This window comes from Fusarium vanettenii, assembly GCF_000151355.1.
Source record: "Fusarium vanettenii 77-13-4 chromosome 10 genomic scaffold NECHAsca_52_chr10_4_0, whole genome shotgun sequence".
Classification (NCBI taxonomy): domain Eukaryota; kingdom Fungi; phylum Ascomycota; class Sordariomycetes; order Hypocreales; family Nectriaceae; genus Fusarium; species Fusarium vanettenii.
In genome coordinates, this window is record NW_003315837.1 from 1,551 (window position 1) to 19,587 (window position 18,037).

The window sequence follows — 18,037 nt, forward strand, 5'->3', positions numbered from 1 at the left end:
ATATAATTTTATTAAATAGTCTCTTTTTTAGGAATAAATACTCTCTAGGACGCTTAGGCTAACCTATTATTATTATTAACCTTAGATTTTATATCTTTAATTAATAATTAAAATATATTTTAATACTAAGTAAATAAAGGAGATACTATAATATAAAAGTCTAAGTATATTTATTAAATAATTAAATAAAAGAGTTAATTTTTATAGTAGTATATTTAACCCTAATTATTTAGAAATAACTTTATTCTTAACCCTAGACTTTATAATTATACTTATTTTATCTTTAGGGTTAATTATTAAGAGTAAAGTATTATTTATATTTAGATATAATTATATTAGTTATTATTAAAAGCTATTAATAAGGGTATAATAATATTTTATAAGTAATATTTAATTAGGTTTAGCCTTTAATTAGAATTAATTATTAAATATATAATAAAAATAATAAAAAGAGGCCTAAATAGAGATAATTATATTCTTTTTATTAATAATCTAACTAATATTATTTTCTTTTATTCTTTAATTTAATTTTTACTTATTTATTAATAGTAATAAAACTTTTAAGAGTTTTAATTATATTCTTTAGCTAATACTTAAATTTTTACTAAGACTTTTATAATAGTCTTAGCCCTAGCTTTATAACTAATATTAATATTTTAATAATTAAGGAATTTTAATATAATATTAATTATTTTTATTACCTTATTAAAGTTTTTTTTTAGTTTTTTTTTAAAATTTAATTATTAATTTTTAAAAAAAAATAATATAAAAAGAAAGGTATAAATTTTAAAATTCTTATAGCTTAAAGCTATATATATCTCTTTTATAAAGTCTTAGCCTTAATAAAATCTTATATTTTAAAAACTATTAATTAATTAAAAAAAAAACTATTAATTACTTTATAGTTTATTAATATAAAAAAATTCTTTTATAAAAAAAAAACTATTAATAGCTTAATTAATAGTTTTTATAAGTAATAAAGAATTTATAAAAAATAAGAAAATATATAATAAAAGATATATTAGGCTATAATAAGTAAAGTCTCTTATAATTAATACTTTTAAAAAGAAATTTATAAGAAATAAAATAATATATAATAAGAAATATATTAAGCTATAATCTAAAGGGAGTTTATATAACTTATTTATTTATATTTAGTATTTAATAAGCTTGCTATTATACTTTCTAAAATAAACAAAACCTTAAGATTAAAGTATACTAGCTATAAATAACTATAGGTATATTATTCTTAGTATATAATTAATAAAGGTAGTCTATAGCTTAATCGCTGCTATGTTTCTAAGAGATTCTTTTATACTAGGCTTATATTAGAATACGCAGATAACTTTAAGATCATAAGGGCAAATCAGCATGTTATTTCAAGACAGCAACATTGGGACACTTTTGGGGTTAGCCTCTGTCGTCACCCTCGTACTATAAATGGGGCTGCCATCATGCCATCAGCGAACGCCACATCGACCCTCAACTCCTACATCGTCGTACGAGACAACGCCATATTACGCAGCTTGGCAACATGTGATAAAGGGTACCTCTGCCACAGAGAGCTTAACTGTTAGTCGGTAGGTAGTCTCTTCTGCACTGAGCCACTAGCGTACTTGCGGTACTTATCAGGCTTCTATATGATCCGTTGCCCTTCTTACCATTCCAGACGATGCTGTCTCGTCTTCTTTTGATGATCGGAATATCATGCTGAATAATAATACACCTTTGATCTTTCCTTATCTACTATCGCACCTAAGCTAAACCTGCCTCCACTAGGCTATCATCATCTCACAAATGGCCAATCACCCTTCCACCAACGATCATCTCGATAGCCAGACGTCTAACCCAGTTGCCAAAACACATTCAGGCTACATCCAGGGTAAGACTGCTAACGGCATCCACATCTTCAAAGGCGTGCCATTCGCAGCGCCGCCTTTTGCGTCTAATCACCTTCGTCCTCCACAGCCACCACACCCATGGCAAGGTGTACGTGATGCGCTAGTCTTCGGGCCAAAATCACCTCAGACTGCCTATCCTCCCGGTATCGCTGAAGCTCTAGCAGAGTTGGTCGATTCAGGCAAGGACTGTCTGACGCTCAACGTCTGGACGCCTAATCTGGAGGCGGCTAGGCTACCAGTCATGGTTTGGATCCCAGGTGGCATGTTCGAGTTCCATGCCACAGGCGGTGCAGCGCCTTACGATGGTAGTAGGTTCGCTCGAGATGGTGTTGTGTGCGTCACTATCAGTTACCGAGTTGGCGTCGAAGGTTTCCTCTACCTGCCTAGTGATGGGGTCTCCAACCTCGGTCTCCTCGACCAGATTGCCGCTCTCGACTGGGTACAGAAAAACATAGCCAGCTTTGGCGGCGACCCAGACAAAGTCACCATCTTTGGGCAGTCGGCAGGCGGAATGAGCGTCGCTACTCTGTTGGCAGTCCCGCGGGCAAAAGGCCTTTTCCGCCGTGCCATAATCCAAAGTGGCAACAGTCCAAAGGTCAACTCAGCCGCCGTAGCAGAGCGCATCGGGCGTCGATTTGCGGAGATCCTGGGAATCGAGGCCACAAGGGAGGCTATCGCTGCAACATCGTCTGATAATATTCTGGAGGCGCAGGCGAAGCTGCGAGAGGAACTCCAGGCACAGCCCAATCCTGCCTTTTGGGGCGAGGTTGCCCTCAGCTATCTTCCGTGGGCGCCTGTGGTGGATGGGGATATTCTTCCGAAGCACCCGCTAGATGCTGTGACTGCGGGAGTTGCGGCTGGCGTTGATCTCATGGTTGGGTCTAATACCGATGAGACTCGGATTTTCTTTGTGTCTGACGGTTCTATCGACCGCATCACTGAAGAAGTATTGCCGATGATGACTGGCGTGTATGGTGTGTCACCTGAAGGTCTCAACACATATCGTTCATGGTATCCAGGAGCCAGTGCTGGCGAGTTGTTCTCAGCAGTCCAGACAGACTGGTACTGGAGGATTCCAGCCGTTCGTTTCGCTGATGCTCATTCAAAAGTCTCCCAGGCCTCTACTTATATGTACGAGTTCGCATGGCCTTCGCCACAGATGGAAGGTCGTCTTGGCGCTGCGCATGCTGTTGAGATGGCTTTTGTCTTCGACACGCTCGGGCTGGGAACAGAGGTTCTTCTTGGACCGAGTCCGCCTCAAGCACTCGCCAATGAGATGCATAGAGCTTGGGTAGCGTTTGCGTCGACGGGAGACCCCAACTGGCCTAAATATGACGCCACGCGGAGGGCCACGATGCATTTCGACTCCGAGTCGCGAGTGATTGGTGACCCTCTCAAGAGGGAACTTGAGCTTTGGGAGGGTGTGATCTAGCCACCATATGTATACAGAACCGAAACATCTCTCTACTCTGATAGACGCCCTAAAACCCTTTATCCACAGGTTAAAGGACGGCATTTCAAATGCTATTCGGGAGGCTCAGAATGGGGCTAAGAGAACAAAGGGGATAAAGCCGGCTTTTGGTAGGGCTGTATATGTTAATAAGGATGGTTGGGATTAGGTCCCAGACCCGGGAGCGATGGGTGTCGTCGCGATTGTAGAAGGTCTAGGCAAGGTATTAATAAGTAAGGGTATTAGCTAAAGGAATATAAATTTACTATATATATTTCAAATAAGTTACTCTTAGCTCGCCAAAAAGCTTAATATGCCCTTTATATGACGACTTTCCCTATTATAGTAGTGTTAACTAAACAAGAGATAAGCCCATATCCACTAATCGACGAAGAACGAGCCCTCTAAGGGCTATATTAGTCTTAGATACCTTGATCCTTGACAAAATGTACCACTGATATCAAGAACTAACCCGAACTGTGATCTGAAATGACGCTCCTCGGAGCCAGGTTTGAGCCAAGTGAGTTGATACCACATAGTTAAGCCGCTGATCTTTGTGTTTAATAATTGCGCTGCTCTTTTCCTGATTACCAGGACTCATTAATGAGAGGGTAAAGGAATCCCCTAGACGACCATAGCGCCTGATATCCTTGAGCGGGTCAATGAATTCCTCTTCCTTCGCGATGCCGCTGATGTTTAGCAGGCCGGTCTCTGTGTAGAGGCTCATGCGCAGCCGAGTCTCTCCGGCTAAGTTGCAGACTAGAATGAGCTTCGTACTCGCCCCATTGGCGGTGCTATATCCTGCAGTTCGGAGCGCTGCTTCCGGAGTGATACAGAAACGCAACGAGCAGGAGAATCGATTAAGGCCTAAGACGGAGAAATACTGTTCGTCGGCTTGCCAATACCTTTCGGGAATGGCTCTAAAGTCGCTGACCCGATATCTTTGCAAGCCCTTGGAGATATCGATATAAATTCGGTAACCCGAGTTTTCAGCGTCAATGGCAGCCATCAGCTGTTGGTCTGTGGTCAGAGCCAAATATATGGGCCTGGGAAAGCGCCCAGGCACGACGGGAGCCGATGCTCTTATATGCGGCAGACATCGGGAGTAAGTATCGAGTGCTCGTTGCAGGTAAATTCCCACTCCCACCAACGGCCCGTCTACCTCCTCATAGCAGTGCAAATCGAACACATAAAGTCCGCCGAGCACGTGCTGAAGCGCCGCATTGATCTTGATACCTTTGTTAGTTGGGACAATTTTATCCCTGAAGCGGAATTGGTCATCGCTCAACGTGATGTTTCCACATTCAGGAAACTCGCAAGGGGATTCGGCTAGAATGCCTCGGTATTCCGTGGTAGGTGTGTTGGTTGTCACCCAGGCGAAGAGCGAGAGGTCCGTGGTCTTTCTGAGAATTTCCTCCTGCAGTCGAACAAAAGCTTTGGAACCTTCACCGTAGATCATGGATATGTTGACGTCAAAGATTCCAAGCAGACAGTATGCCAAGTCTTCGGCGCGAGTCGTCTGTCGTCCAGCCGCCCAGGACATGCGCCTGGCAAGAGGGATTGTCGAAAGCGGAACTTGGTTGCCCAAAACCGTTTCGCTAATTCCGGTAATCTTAGAAACCTCCGAGCAGAGTGTCTTCTTTGTCCCCCTAGGAGACCATGCTTGATCGAAGAACCGGACGTCCGCAGGGGCGATGAGTTCCTGTAAGGTCCAGCCTCTCGTGAACCACCGACACTTTCCAAAACTATCAGACCCCCGAATTTCGCCGCTCACCGGTAGGTCGGAGAGAAAAGCGTAGCATACGGCAGCCTGCCTATACCACTGAATCATGGAGTTCATGGCCTCTGAGAGCTCAGCGCTAGAAGACTTATCGATGCAGCAGGTGTCAACCCAGGCATATCTTAGGCCATGGCTGATTGCCATCCTACAAGGCTCCTCAGTTTTTGAAAAGCCTTTCTTTGATCTCGCTACCGCTAGGTCCCGCATGTCATTGAAGTCGACTTCGTCAGCCCTCCATGTATGCGATAGAATGGCGTACGGAATCCTCGAGAGTGCCAGATCGGGGAACAGCTCCAGCTCGAGAGTGTAGACGTTAATTAGCCTCATATTCCTGACATAGAATGAGAGGACACATAGATGTGTATTGGCGCTGGTCGCAGATTGAGCAAAAGCTCCAAGTCTTAGGATGTGGTAGGTTTTGAGGCCTCTGCTGACCAAGGGTCGGTACAGCCACAGGTGGCGGCCATGACATGTGTTTTGGATGCCTAAATGAAACCGCCCACTGTCTAACGCTAGGTGCCCAATCGTGTCGTGGTTTCTCGCCCTGATTGGCTTGACCGAGGTGCCAGACCAACACTGGACCGAGACGACCTGCGCTCGACATGGCAAAGCCACTAGAACTGGCAGCATCGGGGAGGCTGCTTTTTCCATCACGCCCCGCCCTCTTAGCTAATATTGTTATGAAATGGCTTGGGTCCTTGACAGACGGGATTTGAACAGTCGAGATGGGCAAGCAAACCTCGTCCTAGTGGGGAAGAAACGCCTCGAATTTAGCAAGGCCGCGTCACCGCGCACAGATTGTTCAGGGCCCAACAGCGCGCAGTAGCGTGCTCTCATTGCCCTTGATCGTCCTCTTGTACATCAACATAGAGACCTCTTTCCTATCTCCTCTGTTCCCTGACCTCAGTTCCACCACGCCAATGTCTAAAAGCTTGCATAAATTCTTCTGTACACACACGCGCCTGGCATCAGCTAACTTAGGGCTTGCGTCTGCTCTTCCAGCGCGAGCAAAATGTGCAGTTATCACAGCAATTATTGGCCATAGCGGAGTTATGCCTTTCCATTCTCCAAACATGCAGCAAGAACGAGCCAGCATTTGAATCCCCGGAGCTTGAACCCCACGACACGATTGACCAGAGCTACGTCACATCGGCGAGATTGGGGCTGTGGTTCAGGCATGAATAGCACGAGCTGTGCCGGAAGAAATGGTTGTCGGGGCTCGTGTTTCAATTACTCGATAACATCAGACATATTTGCACAATATGCCTGCACGGTACCTCCGATACTGGGTGTCAGTCCGCGTGATTCTGAACATGAAAAACCCTCCGAGGTTGGTCCAACGATTGCACCGTCGCCGGCTGCCTACGACTTTCACAGCGACAAAGTCATTGCTACCGTTGGATGTGAGCTGTTCATTCCATTGACAGAAGCCTGGCAGAAAACAGATGCGGCCCTCGACTTCGATGACAGCGGGTATGTCAATCCAACTACCATTGAAATCTTTTCGTGGGGTTAAGTTAGAAAGATGGGCGACCTGTCCGACACACTAGATCTTTTTGGCCATTGCTTCCGCAACAGGGGGCGACGCACGCGAACTTAAATCGCTCAGACAGGACCTTAGTAGACCCTTTGCCACATTTTTACTCCCCATTCCCCCCAAACGCAACAGCATGGTTCGACCGCGTCAGCAATCAAGGTCGTTTTGATTGACGGTGGGGGTAAGGTCAGCTCCACGTGGCGCAACAGCTCATTTGCAATGCTGGCATGTATGCTTAATTCAACGTCGCTCCCCAACCCTAAGAATAGACCTCACTTTCGCAAGGAAGCTCTCGTAATATCATTTGCTTAAAACCGACATCACACTGAAACACGCACGCAAAGGACCTCACCATGGGAAAAGTTGCCCCCTATCCCAATCCCAAGTGAAAGATATCTAAGGAGCATATCCCTTCCAAGCGCCGTTACAACTTCAAGAGACATCGAGAGATCCGTCGATTCCACAAGAGGAGCGGGGATCTACACCATCAACCTCAACGTCGGCGTTGGCGTCACTTGGCGAAGTACATTGTCCGGCAGCACTTGCAGTGGAGGCGGCCGAACGGAAGAAGAGATTGTAAAAACCGAGGTTAGCAGTTGATGACAGCAAGCCAAGTAATGAGGCGCTTGTGAGGGGTATGATAAAGATGTATAAGAGGATTCCTAAAGGGGTTAAGGATCAAGGGAGGCGAATGTCTACACACAATCTTTAGTTCGATAAGAGAGAGCTGCTAGCAGTGACAACCCAGGTGCTGCAAAACAAAAAGAAAAGCCACCCATGGTTGACTATCAAGATCGAATAATTCATGTTTATTGATCCGTTGTTGAATATCTGTAGTCTCGGGCAACGTGGCAGCGATACCGTCGCCCTGACAGGGCGCGTTGACAGCAAGGCAACAACGAGCGTGAGGGGAAGTGAAAGTGCCACGTGGTGCATACTGTGCAATCTCTCCTCTCCAACAGTTTAAGGTTGCAACCCTTACTAGTTTTCTCCACGATAAGAGGCACAGTTGTGAGACAATTAACTAGGGGGGGAACATATATTGTACTTCGCCGCAGAGCAAATGGACTGTCTAACCCATACAGGAAAACATTCCATTTGTCCGGGTTGTGATCCAAGGAAAATGTCATCATTCGGCTCTCAACTACCAGTGATATCTCTTGTGTGTTAGTTGCCAAGATTGCGATCGCTGATTACGAGTTTCGCATGTAAGCTGCCAAGTGTTGCCAAGCCGGGGATCTTGCTCTCCTAGGCCTTTGATGGAAGCCAAGAAATAGGACAATGAACATGTTGACAACTCATTGGGGGTAATCCCCACCCACCGGGTGAGGGAGATTGGCTTGGCGAATTCTTGGTGTTCCCGTTGAGACGCACGCACATGGCTTTTCTCCGCAAAGCACAAACCCCAAACCCCAGAGATTTCTCGTCAAGGGGCCTGACCTTGTTTCCCCAGCTCTCCCCCAAAGCACGCTCCCTCTTGGCGTCTGGGGCATGACTCTTTCCCACTCGCCACCCAATGGGACTTCGTGACACCTTGACGATAATGTCTGGGCATTAGTACCCCGCGCGTCCTTAATTGTAACCCTGACGAAAACGAGTGAGGGATCGGCTTCGAGTATAAAGAAGGAGGTTTCTGACCCCCGACCTTGTCTCACCCAGGCTCTGCTCTCTTCCATTCAACACCCTTCTTTTCTATCTCTCTCCATTTTGGGCCACTCTTTGTGCCTACACCTGTCGATTTGTCTTACAAGTCATCCATATCTTCACCATGGCTCTCGGCTCTGAGATCAGAGACGACCAGGCTTCAGTCAGCAAGGAGGAGGAAGCCATTGCTACTAGCGATGGCCCCACCGCCACCACCGAGTCTGCCCCCTTCGTCGATGACGCGACTGAGAAGAGGATCTTGACGAAGCTCGATCGTCGCATTATTCCTTGTGTCTGTTGGATTTACCTGATGAACTTCATGGACCGAGGTAAGTCTGCCCGCGCGAAAGCCAACATGAGAACGATATTGACCTTTTGGTGATAGTTGGCATTGGCAATGCGCGTCTTTACGGACTTGAGAAGGAGCTTGGCCTGACTGGCGACCAATATCAACTCGCCGTGTCCATTCTCTTTGTCACCTATTGTGTAAGTAGGAGATTACTCTTCCCTGGACTTGAAGCCTCACCCAGCACATGATCTCTGCAACGTATACAACGACGTATAGATACAGGACTAACTCCAATCGTCCTAGTTGTTCGAAACACCCTCCAACCTGATCATCAAGAAGATGCAACCTGCCAGATACATTGCTGGCCTCCTCTTCTTTTGGGGTATCGTCGCCTGCTTCACTGGCTTCGTCAACAACTTTGCTGCCCTCGTCGCTTGCCGTCTCCTCTTGGGCTTCTTTGAAGCTGGACTGTTTCCTGGTATTATGTTGTATCTCACAATGTTCTACTCGAAGCGTCACATCTCTCTGCGCAACGCCTACTTTTACTCCATCTCGGCCATCTCAGGAGCCATCGGCGGTCTTGTCGCCCTTGGTATTGGTGAGCTGGATAACTGGGACGGACCGGAGCAGGGTGCTGGTGGATGGCGGGCTTGGCGATGGATCATCACCATCAATGGAATCCCCACGGTGTTGACTGCCTTCGTCGTTCCTTTCATCCTGCCCAACTCTCCCGAGACGGCAAAGTTCTTGTCCGACGACGAGCGCAATGCTCTTACGGCCCTCCGAGCAGCTGAGATTGGGCAAACGAAGTCCGGTCAAGAGCTACACAAGGAAGATGTCATGGCTGGAGTCAAGGATTGGACTATCTGGGCCCTGTCCATCGCCCAGTACTGCAGTCACTCGGTCCTCTACAGCTTCAGCGTCTTCTTGCCAACCATCATCAAGCAGATGGGTACCTGGAGCGCCAAGCAAGTACAAGGTCTCACGGTGCCCGTGTACGTTCTTGGTTTCGCCGTCTACCTGATCTGCGCAAATATCAGTGATCGCACGCAGCAAAGAGGCCTTTTCTGCATGGGAGGTGGAGTTGTAATGATCATAGGCTACTGCCTCTTGATTGCAAATTACAGCGTCGCCATGAGTTTTGCAGGTTGCTTTTTTGTTGCCATGGGATTATGGACGGGCTCGGGTTCTGGAATGGCCTGGATCACTGTCAACCAGCCGCGCTATGGTAAGCGTGCGTTTGCTAGTGGTATCTTTATTACCATTGGCAACTCGGCTGGTGTTGCGGCGCCATTCCTCTTCAGTAACGATTATGAGCCTCACTACCGCCCTGGCTATGCCGCGACAATTGGTATGCTCGTCCTCGCCATTGTCATTCACGGCTGTGTCTACCTGCACTTTAGGCGTCTTAACAACAGAAAGCTGTCTGGAAAGGAAGATTGGAGAATGGAGGGCAAGACGGAAGAGGAGATCAATGAGTTGGGAGAGCACAACCCCCGATACCTGTACACCCTGTAGAGCTCTACAGCTCTGCGCACTTTGGACAACGTCAGCAGTTGCATGTCATTATTAGCTAGTAGTTTGATATTCCAAATGGCATGTGATTTGTTTTATCTTCATGTACTTTCTACGAAAGGAGTCGTGGCATGTCCTAGCGCATTAGACCTCGCACCTCGGACAACTACAGGCTGCGAAACTTGGCTCAAAAAACAGGGATGGATGTGCGTAATAAAGCTTAATTATCGGGTCTTGCATGTCACAGACATGGATTCGTGGACTCGGCAGGTTTGCAGGTTGTGGGGAGAGGGTTCGCGCTTGGGCTTTCCGGGTCGGAGTCCGTGATCTCCGGGACCCGGAGCTTCAGGGTGGGTTCCTCAGCTCAACAGCCGTTCCTATGTCACGATCACCAACAGTTTCTATCCGGAATGTTGAGCGAAATATGGTGATATGAAGAAGCTAGGAGCATAGGAATTCAGACTAGAATAAGCTCAAAACGCACCGCCAATGAATGACAAAACAGCCTGATCTAGACCAAGGTGCTTGTATCTGTGTGGCTGGTACGGAGTAGTGCTGACACATGTCCCGATTAACTAGTTTTTAAGGTTTGTACCCCTGACGCCCTAGACCAGGCATGAAAACAGGACGCGAGAGCTTAAACTATCCGAGACAGCTTTGGCACAGGGCGTCAAAGATTCTGGGCGACGAGCACTTGACATCCTCACTCCCCAACAAGGGTGCCGTTTGCTAGCCCCCCGATCATCAACACGGATGTACAATTCTTCATGGCCAGGGTGTATGGATCTAAATTGCGATAGCTGGGCCTGCCACCACTGAACTTTGCAGCGCCCACAAAATGCCGGGCTTCGTAAGGAATGGATGTTTGCCGAGTCTAGAACCAGCCCCTATTCCAAAACTCCGAGCCGAGACGATCTCCGGGGAACTTGCGACGCCGCTTTTTAATATCGTCGAGGGATTGTGATTCGACCTCATCAATTTGCCATCACTCGACTTGTTGGGAGCCGTACAAGTTATAGCTCAAGAGCTACTTAGAGACTTATTAATGGCCGTTAGGTTATCAGTTAGGTCACTCAGTATTGTTACTCTGGTTATCTCGGCGATGAAGAATTTAGTGGTGAAGAACTTGGCGCAGGAAGACTCCAGCGCGTTCAAAATCCTCACTTATGCAACGTAGAAAGATGGCGAGCCTGTGTTCAGGCAGTACAGCGGTTGTTGTTATGAACGGGTTCATTCTTGCTTGACTACGTAGGTAGTTGGGAAGGATGGTAAATTGTCTCAGTCACTTCATCCCACCCGGACACTATGACTTGATAATATTTCTCTAAATGATAAAGGTCCGACTCCGAGCAAGGAAATCTTGTGGTTGCCACTCAGGATGTCCTACAACTCCAGCTCCTCATCCCACAATCACCAATCCATTTTCAGCTTCTGACATTTCACTGCTTACACGCAGCAATCAGACCTGCCAAGGCCGCCAATGTCGATAGAAAAGTTCGTTTGAGGTCAGCAACCTTCCATGCAGCGGCTAGTCTCCGAATTTCGTCCGTAGTCTGATGATCATCATCGGATCTTTTAGAGCTGATCAACTTTGCATGGGCATCTAGCAATTTGTCGTTGATAGGGAACACAACCAAAACGGTGTAAACGACAACGAAACCCATAGAGAGTGAAGCGACAATGTTAGGGCCGAAAGTAGGGCTGTTCATGCCGTCTGGGAAATATTATTATTGTTTTCAATGAAGCCGGAAGATTCTTGATGCACAAGTTACGTTACCTACCTAGTAAAGCAGCCCCGAGGAAGCCCATGCCGGAGCCGGTCACCACAAAAGGCCCGTACTTCCGCCCAAAATCCCAGGCGCGGAACCACTGCCGAGTTATTGTGTCGTGGTCTAACAAGAGCAAGGCATTGTGTACAGCCACTCTATCGGAGCAAAGTCCGTACCCTATGAGTTCTAAGTTTTGATGAAACCAAGCAGTCAAGGAAACCCCTACCAGAAGAGTGTGTAGCTGCAACCAAGCTTGCGAGCTGGACAACCTGAGCCCAGTTAATGGCCATTGGGGAAATGTGGACCAAGGTGCGATGGATGACTCGAAGGCTTTGCGTTGGAAGGATGACCCCCGCCAGGTTTTATGATGTTCATCACTTGGATGAAACGCGCGGGCTGCGGGGCATAGGATTGTTTATCAAGCCATCGCAAAGCTCGGAATTCTAAGATGTCCGAGTTGTGTGTTAAAGCTGGTAAAGCTGGAATAGGTTTCGGCCTTCGCACCGGCTCGGAGTCCGGAGGTGGGCGGAGTTGTCTCCTAGCCAGGTAACTACGCCTTCAGCCAATGGCCTGGTAAAGGCAAAGAAAATATTTGACAAGGTATATATACCGAGTATTTTGCGGTCTGTGGTACTCATATTCAATCACCTCCTGGCCATTCAATCTTCATCCAACCTCATCAGATATAATGGTCAACGCTGCCGTCTTGGGTGGCTCAGGCCATGTGGGCAAAACCATCGTAGACGCTCTCAAAGAGCATCCCAACCACACGGTGATTATTCTAGGTCGACAGGTTCGAGACCCCCACCACTTCATCCTTGGATCTTCATCTGCTGACGAGACGCATGTTTCAGGCGCCATCCACGGTTGACCCAGACGCACCCACCGTTCTAGTCCAGTATGACGATGATGAATCATTGAAATCAGCCTTGGAGACGCACGAGATCGATACCGTTATTTCTTGCCTCGGTGTTCACAATGACAAGTTGGCTGAAGTGGAAGCCGCCGTAGTTCGTGCGTCAGATCGATCCAAGCACACCAAGCGTTTCATTCCTAGTAACCGGAGCCTTCCCAATGCCGACTCGTAAGTTCGCTTCTTATCGAAATCCACATAAATACCCTTTGCTTGTTCTGTTCAATGACACTAATTTACAATCAATTTATTAGGTCCAAGGAACCTCTCAATCCATGGGCTGTGTTTCAACGAAAGACGTTGGACCTTCTCCGAACCACTGACTTGCAATGGACTGAGATTGCGCCGGGTTATTTCCTCGACTACTGGGGAATGCCTTACATGAAAACACACCTGACTACAACGGTCCCGGTCATCGACATTGGCAACGCTGTTGCTGCCATTCCGGGTACTGGCGATGAGCCTGTTGCTTTCTCTTATTCGCTGGACGTCGCAAAGGTCGTTGCGAGGTTACTCGAAATTCCCGAGTGGCAAGAAACAACGTATATTATGGGCGACAAACTTTCTTGGAACCAACTTCTGGAACTCGCCCAAGAGGCGCGAGGTCAGTGTGAAAGCCCGGTAGTCAAAGTCGTAAACTAACCGAGTTCGATAAACTAGGCACTGAGTTCAAAGTCTATCATGATGATCTGGAAAAGCTCAAAAACGGGCAGATCACCGAACTGCCCTGCCACGTTCCTGCATACCCCTTCTTTCCTAAGGAGCACCTCCAGGGACTGTATGCAATCTTGGAGATGCTGATGGTCTTGGGAGAGTTCAATTTGCCATCTGATAAGGCCATCAACAGTCAGCTATCGGATATTAAAATGCTGACTGCTAAAGAGATGCTGGATCAGACCTGGAAAGCGCACAATGGACAGTAGAATCCAATCTTTAACTGACAGCTTCTTGTTTGATATATATTAGATTAAATACCTATTGTATCAGACATGGGCTGAATAACCAGCATTCATGCCCCATGCTCACTATGCTTGGTATCACCGAGTTTACTATTCCATAGGAATTATTGGTAGTCAAGGGTATGTGCTATCTCCTCTCGGCTCATTCAACTTTCTCTATCCCACACACAGTACAGCACTATAGCTCATCCCCCCCTTTACGCCCAGTGACCCGCTAGCCATGATGCACTGACAGCTGCTTGAACGCCGGACCTCTTAGCACCCCTCAACATTTTCTTATAATCCTCGATCTGAGAAATCCCAACGACCACAAGCTCCTCCACCGTCTCCGGATCAAGGCCATCCTTCCAGAGGCCAATAATCCCATTTACCTGGTGGTCGTCGATCGTTACCGACATCACCAATTCCGACTCGTCCCTCAGTTCCCATGAAGCCCTGCCGTAGGCAACCATGCCTGTTCCTTTCCAATGCAAACGACCGAGCCCGCCACTAGACTCGTAGAACCCCTCGGTTGCCTTAATGATGACTTCATGGTTTCGGGGCGGAAATTGGATTTCGGTCTTTGGCGGAAATGCGTGGAAGTCGATCATGGCCACCTCCCTGTCTCCATCGGCTGGTGAGGTGACGTAGCACTTGTCCCCCCAGGCAGCGAGGATAGCTTTTCGCTTTACTTCGTAGCGTGGTATCGTATCGCCTTCGACGCCCAAGATCCGGCGATGGCCCATAAGGGCGGTGTAGTGTATTTCCAAAGCCGGCTGTTCCTTGGCGCGTCGCGGATCCGGGGTCGGGTCTGCACGCACAATGTATTTTTCAAGCCAAGCAGGGGCCATGTTGATGTTTGTAGAATGGGCGAAATGTTGATGAGTGTGGAAGCTATTCGCATTCTTCGGAGAGAAGAATCAAGAAACGCCGTGGAGTTCTCAATAATAGAGGAGAGGATGGGAGCGAGGATATAGTTGTCACAGTTGTCATTTACAATACACCTTTGACAGAAATCTATCTCTTTATATCGAACTATGCCAAGAACAAGAGTGGGCGCAAAAGGGGGATCAGAGCTATCACGGGCAGAGTTAATTGCCAGGGGTAGCATCTATGCTGCAGGCTGCCTCGCCTATAGGGGGCGGGGGAGCGGGTTAGGAACAAGCGAACAAATACCATAATATCGGGCTCCACTAGCACCGTCGGGCTTCATTAAAACTCTCGGGCTTCATTAAAATCGGGTTTCATCAGAATCGGGCTTCATTATATCGGGCTCCACCCGCACTGTCTAACTGCTATTTATAGATGCCTATTCTAAACAGTGATCCAGCGAGCCATCCATGTATCAACAACCTGCTTGGCCTCGTCGACAAGGCCAAGGTCCAGTAGGAGCTGTGTGGTTCCACGCACGGCAGACTCAAGGGCAGAGAAAATCCAGGCGTGGGTGATGCTTGTGTGCTCACCAACAAAGATGGTGTTGAGCTCTGTCTTGTGGTACGCGGGGATGAAGACCTCTTGCTGGCCAACAGTGGGAGATGCCCAAGCACCGGCCTGATGCTCATCAACCTCCCAGCATTGACGGTCATAGTTTCCAGTCCACTGCTCGTTGGCAATCTCACCGTGGACCTCCACCATGGCCCGCTGGATGAGAGCGACGTGGTCTTCCTCGCTCAACGCGGCGACGGATCTTGCCGGAACTCCGGAAGTGTAGGATCCCAGGATGACACCAGGACCCGTCGAGTTGATCTTGTAAGCGGGATAGCAAACAGAGCCGACACCGGGGATGTCAACTGATCCGCAACCTCCGAAGATGGGGTTCTCCTGATGCTCCCAGAAACGGGTCTTGTAGTGGAGAGCAACCTTGCAGGACTGAGCGTAGTTCAGTGTGGAGATAGCCCTTGATAGGAGGCTAGAATAGGCGGGAGTCCTCCAAAGCCTGACCTTGGAGAAGGGGACGGCTACAACAGCATAGTCATACTCTTCAGACTTCGCAGTCATGTCCAAGGGGTCATCCCTCCAGATCAGAGACACCTTCGAGGTTTCATTGTTGTGCTCAAGACCAGTAATCTTTCTACCGTAAGTAATCTTGTCCTTGATGTGAGGCGCAAAGGCACGAGGCAGAGAGTCGAGGCCCTTGTCGATAGTACGCCAGTTCATGGCCGAGAAGTAGACGTTGTCATACCATTCACCCCACAGGGGAGAGCTACCGGAGCCGGCGAGAAAGTCCACAGTGTCTGCATCCAGGCCTAGCTGGTACTTGAGGTAGCCGGCTTCGGACCAGTGGAACAGGCCGCGGTCGATGGCCTCGCGGTGAGCCGCGAAGATGTTGGTGGAGATGTTGCGCATGCGCTCAGGTGTCAGGTCAACGAGGCGGTCCACGAAACCCTCACCGAGCTCGGCGCCCTCGGGGTCAGAGGCGTTTGCAGAGGGTGGCAGCATGCTGGAATCGGCGGCGATCTGAGAACTGCTGGGAATTCGCCCGTTGGGCAGACGATAACCTCGCGAGTTGGCCGGAGTGTTGGGGCTGCTCTGAATCCAAGGGATGAAGTTGACCGCCAGCTCAGAGGTGTTGCCACCATTCATCTCGTTGAGAACGTCTGCAAGTTGGAAGACCATCTTATGATCCTGGATGTCCAAAGTCTCGTTCGTGTCTGGGTATTTGACCGAAACGGGGAATCGCATGGGACCCATCTCTTGATACTGGTATTCGTCTGGGCTAGTGCCGTTGAGGTACTTGGTGCGAACGCGGCCACCGACGCGTTGGGTCGACTCGACAATGTGCCAGTTGGTCATTCCGACAGATGTCAACAGCAAGCTGGTCATAAGTCCAGACATTCCGCCGCCGATAATGGCGATCTTCTTGCTCTTGGCCTCTTTGACCGAGACAGTAGATGTCTTGTTCTTCGCCTGCAGGTACTTCACACCATTGAACCAGAGACCATTCGAGTCGCTAATCTCGTAGAGAGACTGGCGCTTGCGAAGGGGCTTCGAGAAGCTAACGGGCTCAGATCGACCGACAAGAATCCCATCTGAGTATGCGTGGAGACAGCCACGTTGGATGACATCCTCTGGCACAATCCAAACCAGGCGGTCTGGAGTAGACTCAGGCTCCGTGAATAGGTAGGCGACTTCATGGTGATGCTGGCCAGGGCTCTTGAGGGCACAGTCCCCAAAGACAACGCGGACGCTGCCATGAGGGAAGCCATCACCGTAGGTAAGGTGAACATTGTGGGCCGATTCGGAAGAAACGCTGTCCAGGCCATGAAAGAAGATGGAGTCTTGAGCGGGAGTCGGGCTGGACAGAGTGCCGCGGCCGAGAACGAGGAGAGAAAACCAAGCTGCCTTGGAAGTGAACATCTTGAGAATTGTATGAAGGTTCACTGACGTCCAAAGTTGAGGATCTTGTCGATCTGCTTGGATATCCTTGAAAGAGCAGCTGCATGATTGTCTTATAAGCTTGCTCTTGGCTCCAGTGTCTCGATGTAACTCTGCGCCTTTTCGTCAAAAGATAGGACATCCCGCGCATTCTCTTCCGATTCTTTACGCTTGTATCTAGAAGATCGATGCTACGTAACAGAAAAGATGATAACGGTCAGCGCAGGAAAGCGACGTCGGAAGGGCAGCCCGGCCGCGTGTCGGTAACGCTTAACATACCTGTATGCACTACCCAAAACGGGTCGTAAGTGATACTCTGACATCACCAGATCTGCGTTGCAATGTCTTTACAAATGACGTTTACCACGAGGTTGGTTACTGTTGTTTCCGTACTTTGTTAGCTTCGGTTGAGCTTATCGCTGCACAAACCCTTGACCTTGATCGGCGAACTCGAAGGATTTTCTTCCCACGATAACAACACGGGGTAGTTCCGCCGATAAAGATTTACCAACATCCACCGCTCTGGATCTGTCACTAGACTCTTGGCACGCGGGGTAACAGATTTCCAACGAACTTGTCGTAGAATTTTCCCAGATTAGGAAAAAGACGAGAAGAGTTGAGAACTTAGCTTTCCATCTGTTTGGGATGTGAAGCTTCGGCTTCTCACTTGTCTGCATCTACTCCCAGCGGCTGCTACTGGGCCAATGCTTGAATATTATGTGCTATGTGTAGCTGCTTTGGTAATTGTCAATTAACCTTATTTGTAAGCGCCATTGACATACGGCAACTTAAACCTTAACCATTATGGTCATGGTCCGGCAACACCGGACTTGAGTCACCCACAGCAGAAGCATCAACCAACAGTTCGGAGAACCCGTGGAACGCGTGGCACTATTTATCAAGAGTATCTTTTAGTCATTGATATT

The 18,037-nt window shown here is 48.2% G+C and overlaps 7 protein-coding genes across 7 annotated transcripts; 3 read left to right on the top strand and 4 right to left on the bottom strand.

Annotated features, from left to right (window-relative positions):
* Positions 1–1,797: 1,797 nt before the first annotated feature.
* Positions 1,798–3,520, top strand: NECHADRAFT_86156 (uncharacterized protein; the record flags this gene model as incomplete). Its single annotated transcript, XM_003041072.1, has 2 exons — positions 1,798–3,286; positions 3,351–3,520. 2 exons carry the CDS (start codon positions 1,798–1,800, stop codon positions 3,518–3,520), a joined length of 1,659 nt encoding a protein of 552 aa, XP_003041118.1.
* A 1,122-nt stretch (positions 3,521–4,642) lies between these two features.
* NECHADRAFT_16940 (uncharacterized protein) lies at positions 4,643–5,458 on the bottom strand (the record flags this gene model as incomplete). Its single annotated transcript, XM_003041110.1, has 1 exon — positions 4,643–5,458. A coding segment is annotated over one exon (816 nt), but the record flags the coding sequence as incomplete, so codon positions are not given.
* Positions 5,459–8,348: 2,890 nt separating this feature from the next.
* NECHADRAFT_64360 (uncharacterized protein) lies at positions 8,349–10,213 on the top strand. The gene is made up of 3 exons (XM_003041073.1): positions 8,349–8,641; positions 8,698–8,798; positions 8,905–10,213. Exons 1-3 carry the CDS (start codon positions 8,437–8,439, stop codon positions 10,117–10,119), a joined length of 1,521 nt encoding a protein of 506 aa, XP_003041119.1. The 5' UTR covers positions 8,349–8,436; the 3' UTR covers positions 10,120–10,213.
* A 1,067-nt stretch (positions 10,214–11,280) lies between these two features.
* Positions 11,281–12,175, bottom strand: NECHADRAFT_86159 (uncharacterized protein; the record flags this gene model as incomplete). Its single annotated transcript, XM_003041111.1, has 4 exons — positions 11,281–11,306; positions 11,567–11,830; positions 11,898–12,062; positions 12,112–12,175. 4 exons carry the CDS (start codon positions 12,173–12,175, stop codon positions 11,281–11,283), a joined length of 519 nt encoding a protein of 172 aa, XP_003041157.1.
* An 848-nt stretch (positions 12,176–13,023) lies between these two features.
* On the top strand, positions 13,024–13,721 carry NECHADRAFT_51182 (uncharacterized protein; the record flags this gene model as incomplete). The annotated part of the gene is made up of 2 exons (XM_003041074.1): positions 13,024–13,402; positions 13,459–13,721. 2 exons carry the CDS (start codon positions 13,024–13,026, stop codon positions 13,719–13,721), a joined length of 642 nt encoding a protein of 213 aa, XP_003041120.1.
* A 233-nt stretch (positions 13,722–13,954) lies between these two features.
* Positions 13,955–14,587, bottom strand: NECHADRAFT_51141 (uncharacterized protein; the record flags this gene model as incomplete). Its single annotated transcript, XM_003041112.1, has 1 exon — positions 13,955–14,587. The coding sequence occupies one exon, from the start codon at positions 14,585–14,587 to the stop codon at positions 13,955–13,957; it is 633 nt and encodes a 210-aa protein (XP_003041158.1).
* Positions 14,588–15,050: 463 nt separating this feature from the next.
* On the bottom strand, positions 15,051–17,093 carry NECHADRAFT_97028 (uncharacterized protein; the record flags this gene model as incomplete). The annotated part of the gene is made up of 1 exon (XM_003041113.1): positions 15,051–17,093. One exon carries the CDS (start codon positions 17,091–17,093, stop codon positions 15,051–15,053), a length of 2,043 nt encoding a protein of 680 aa, XP_003041159.1.
* Positions 17,094–18,037: the final 944 nt, after the last annotated feature.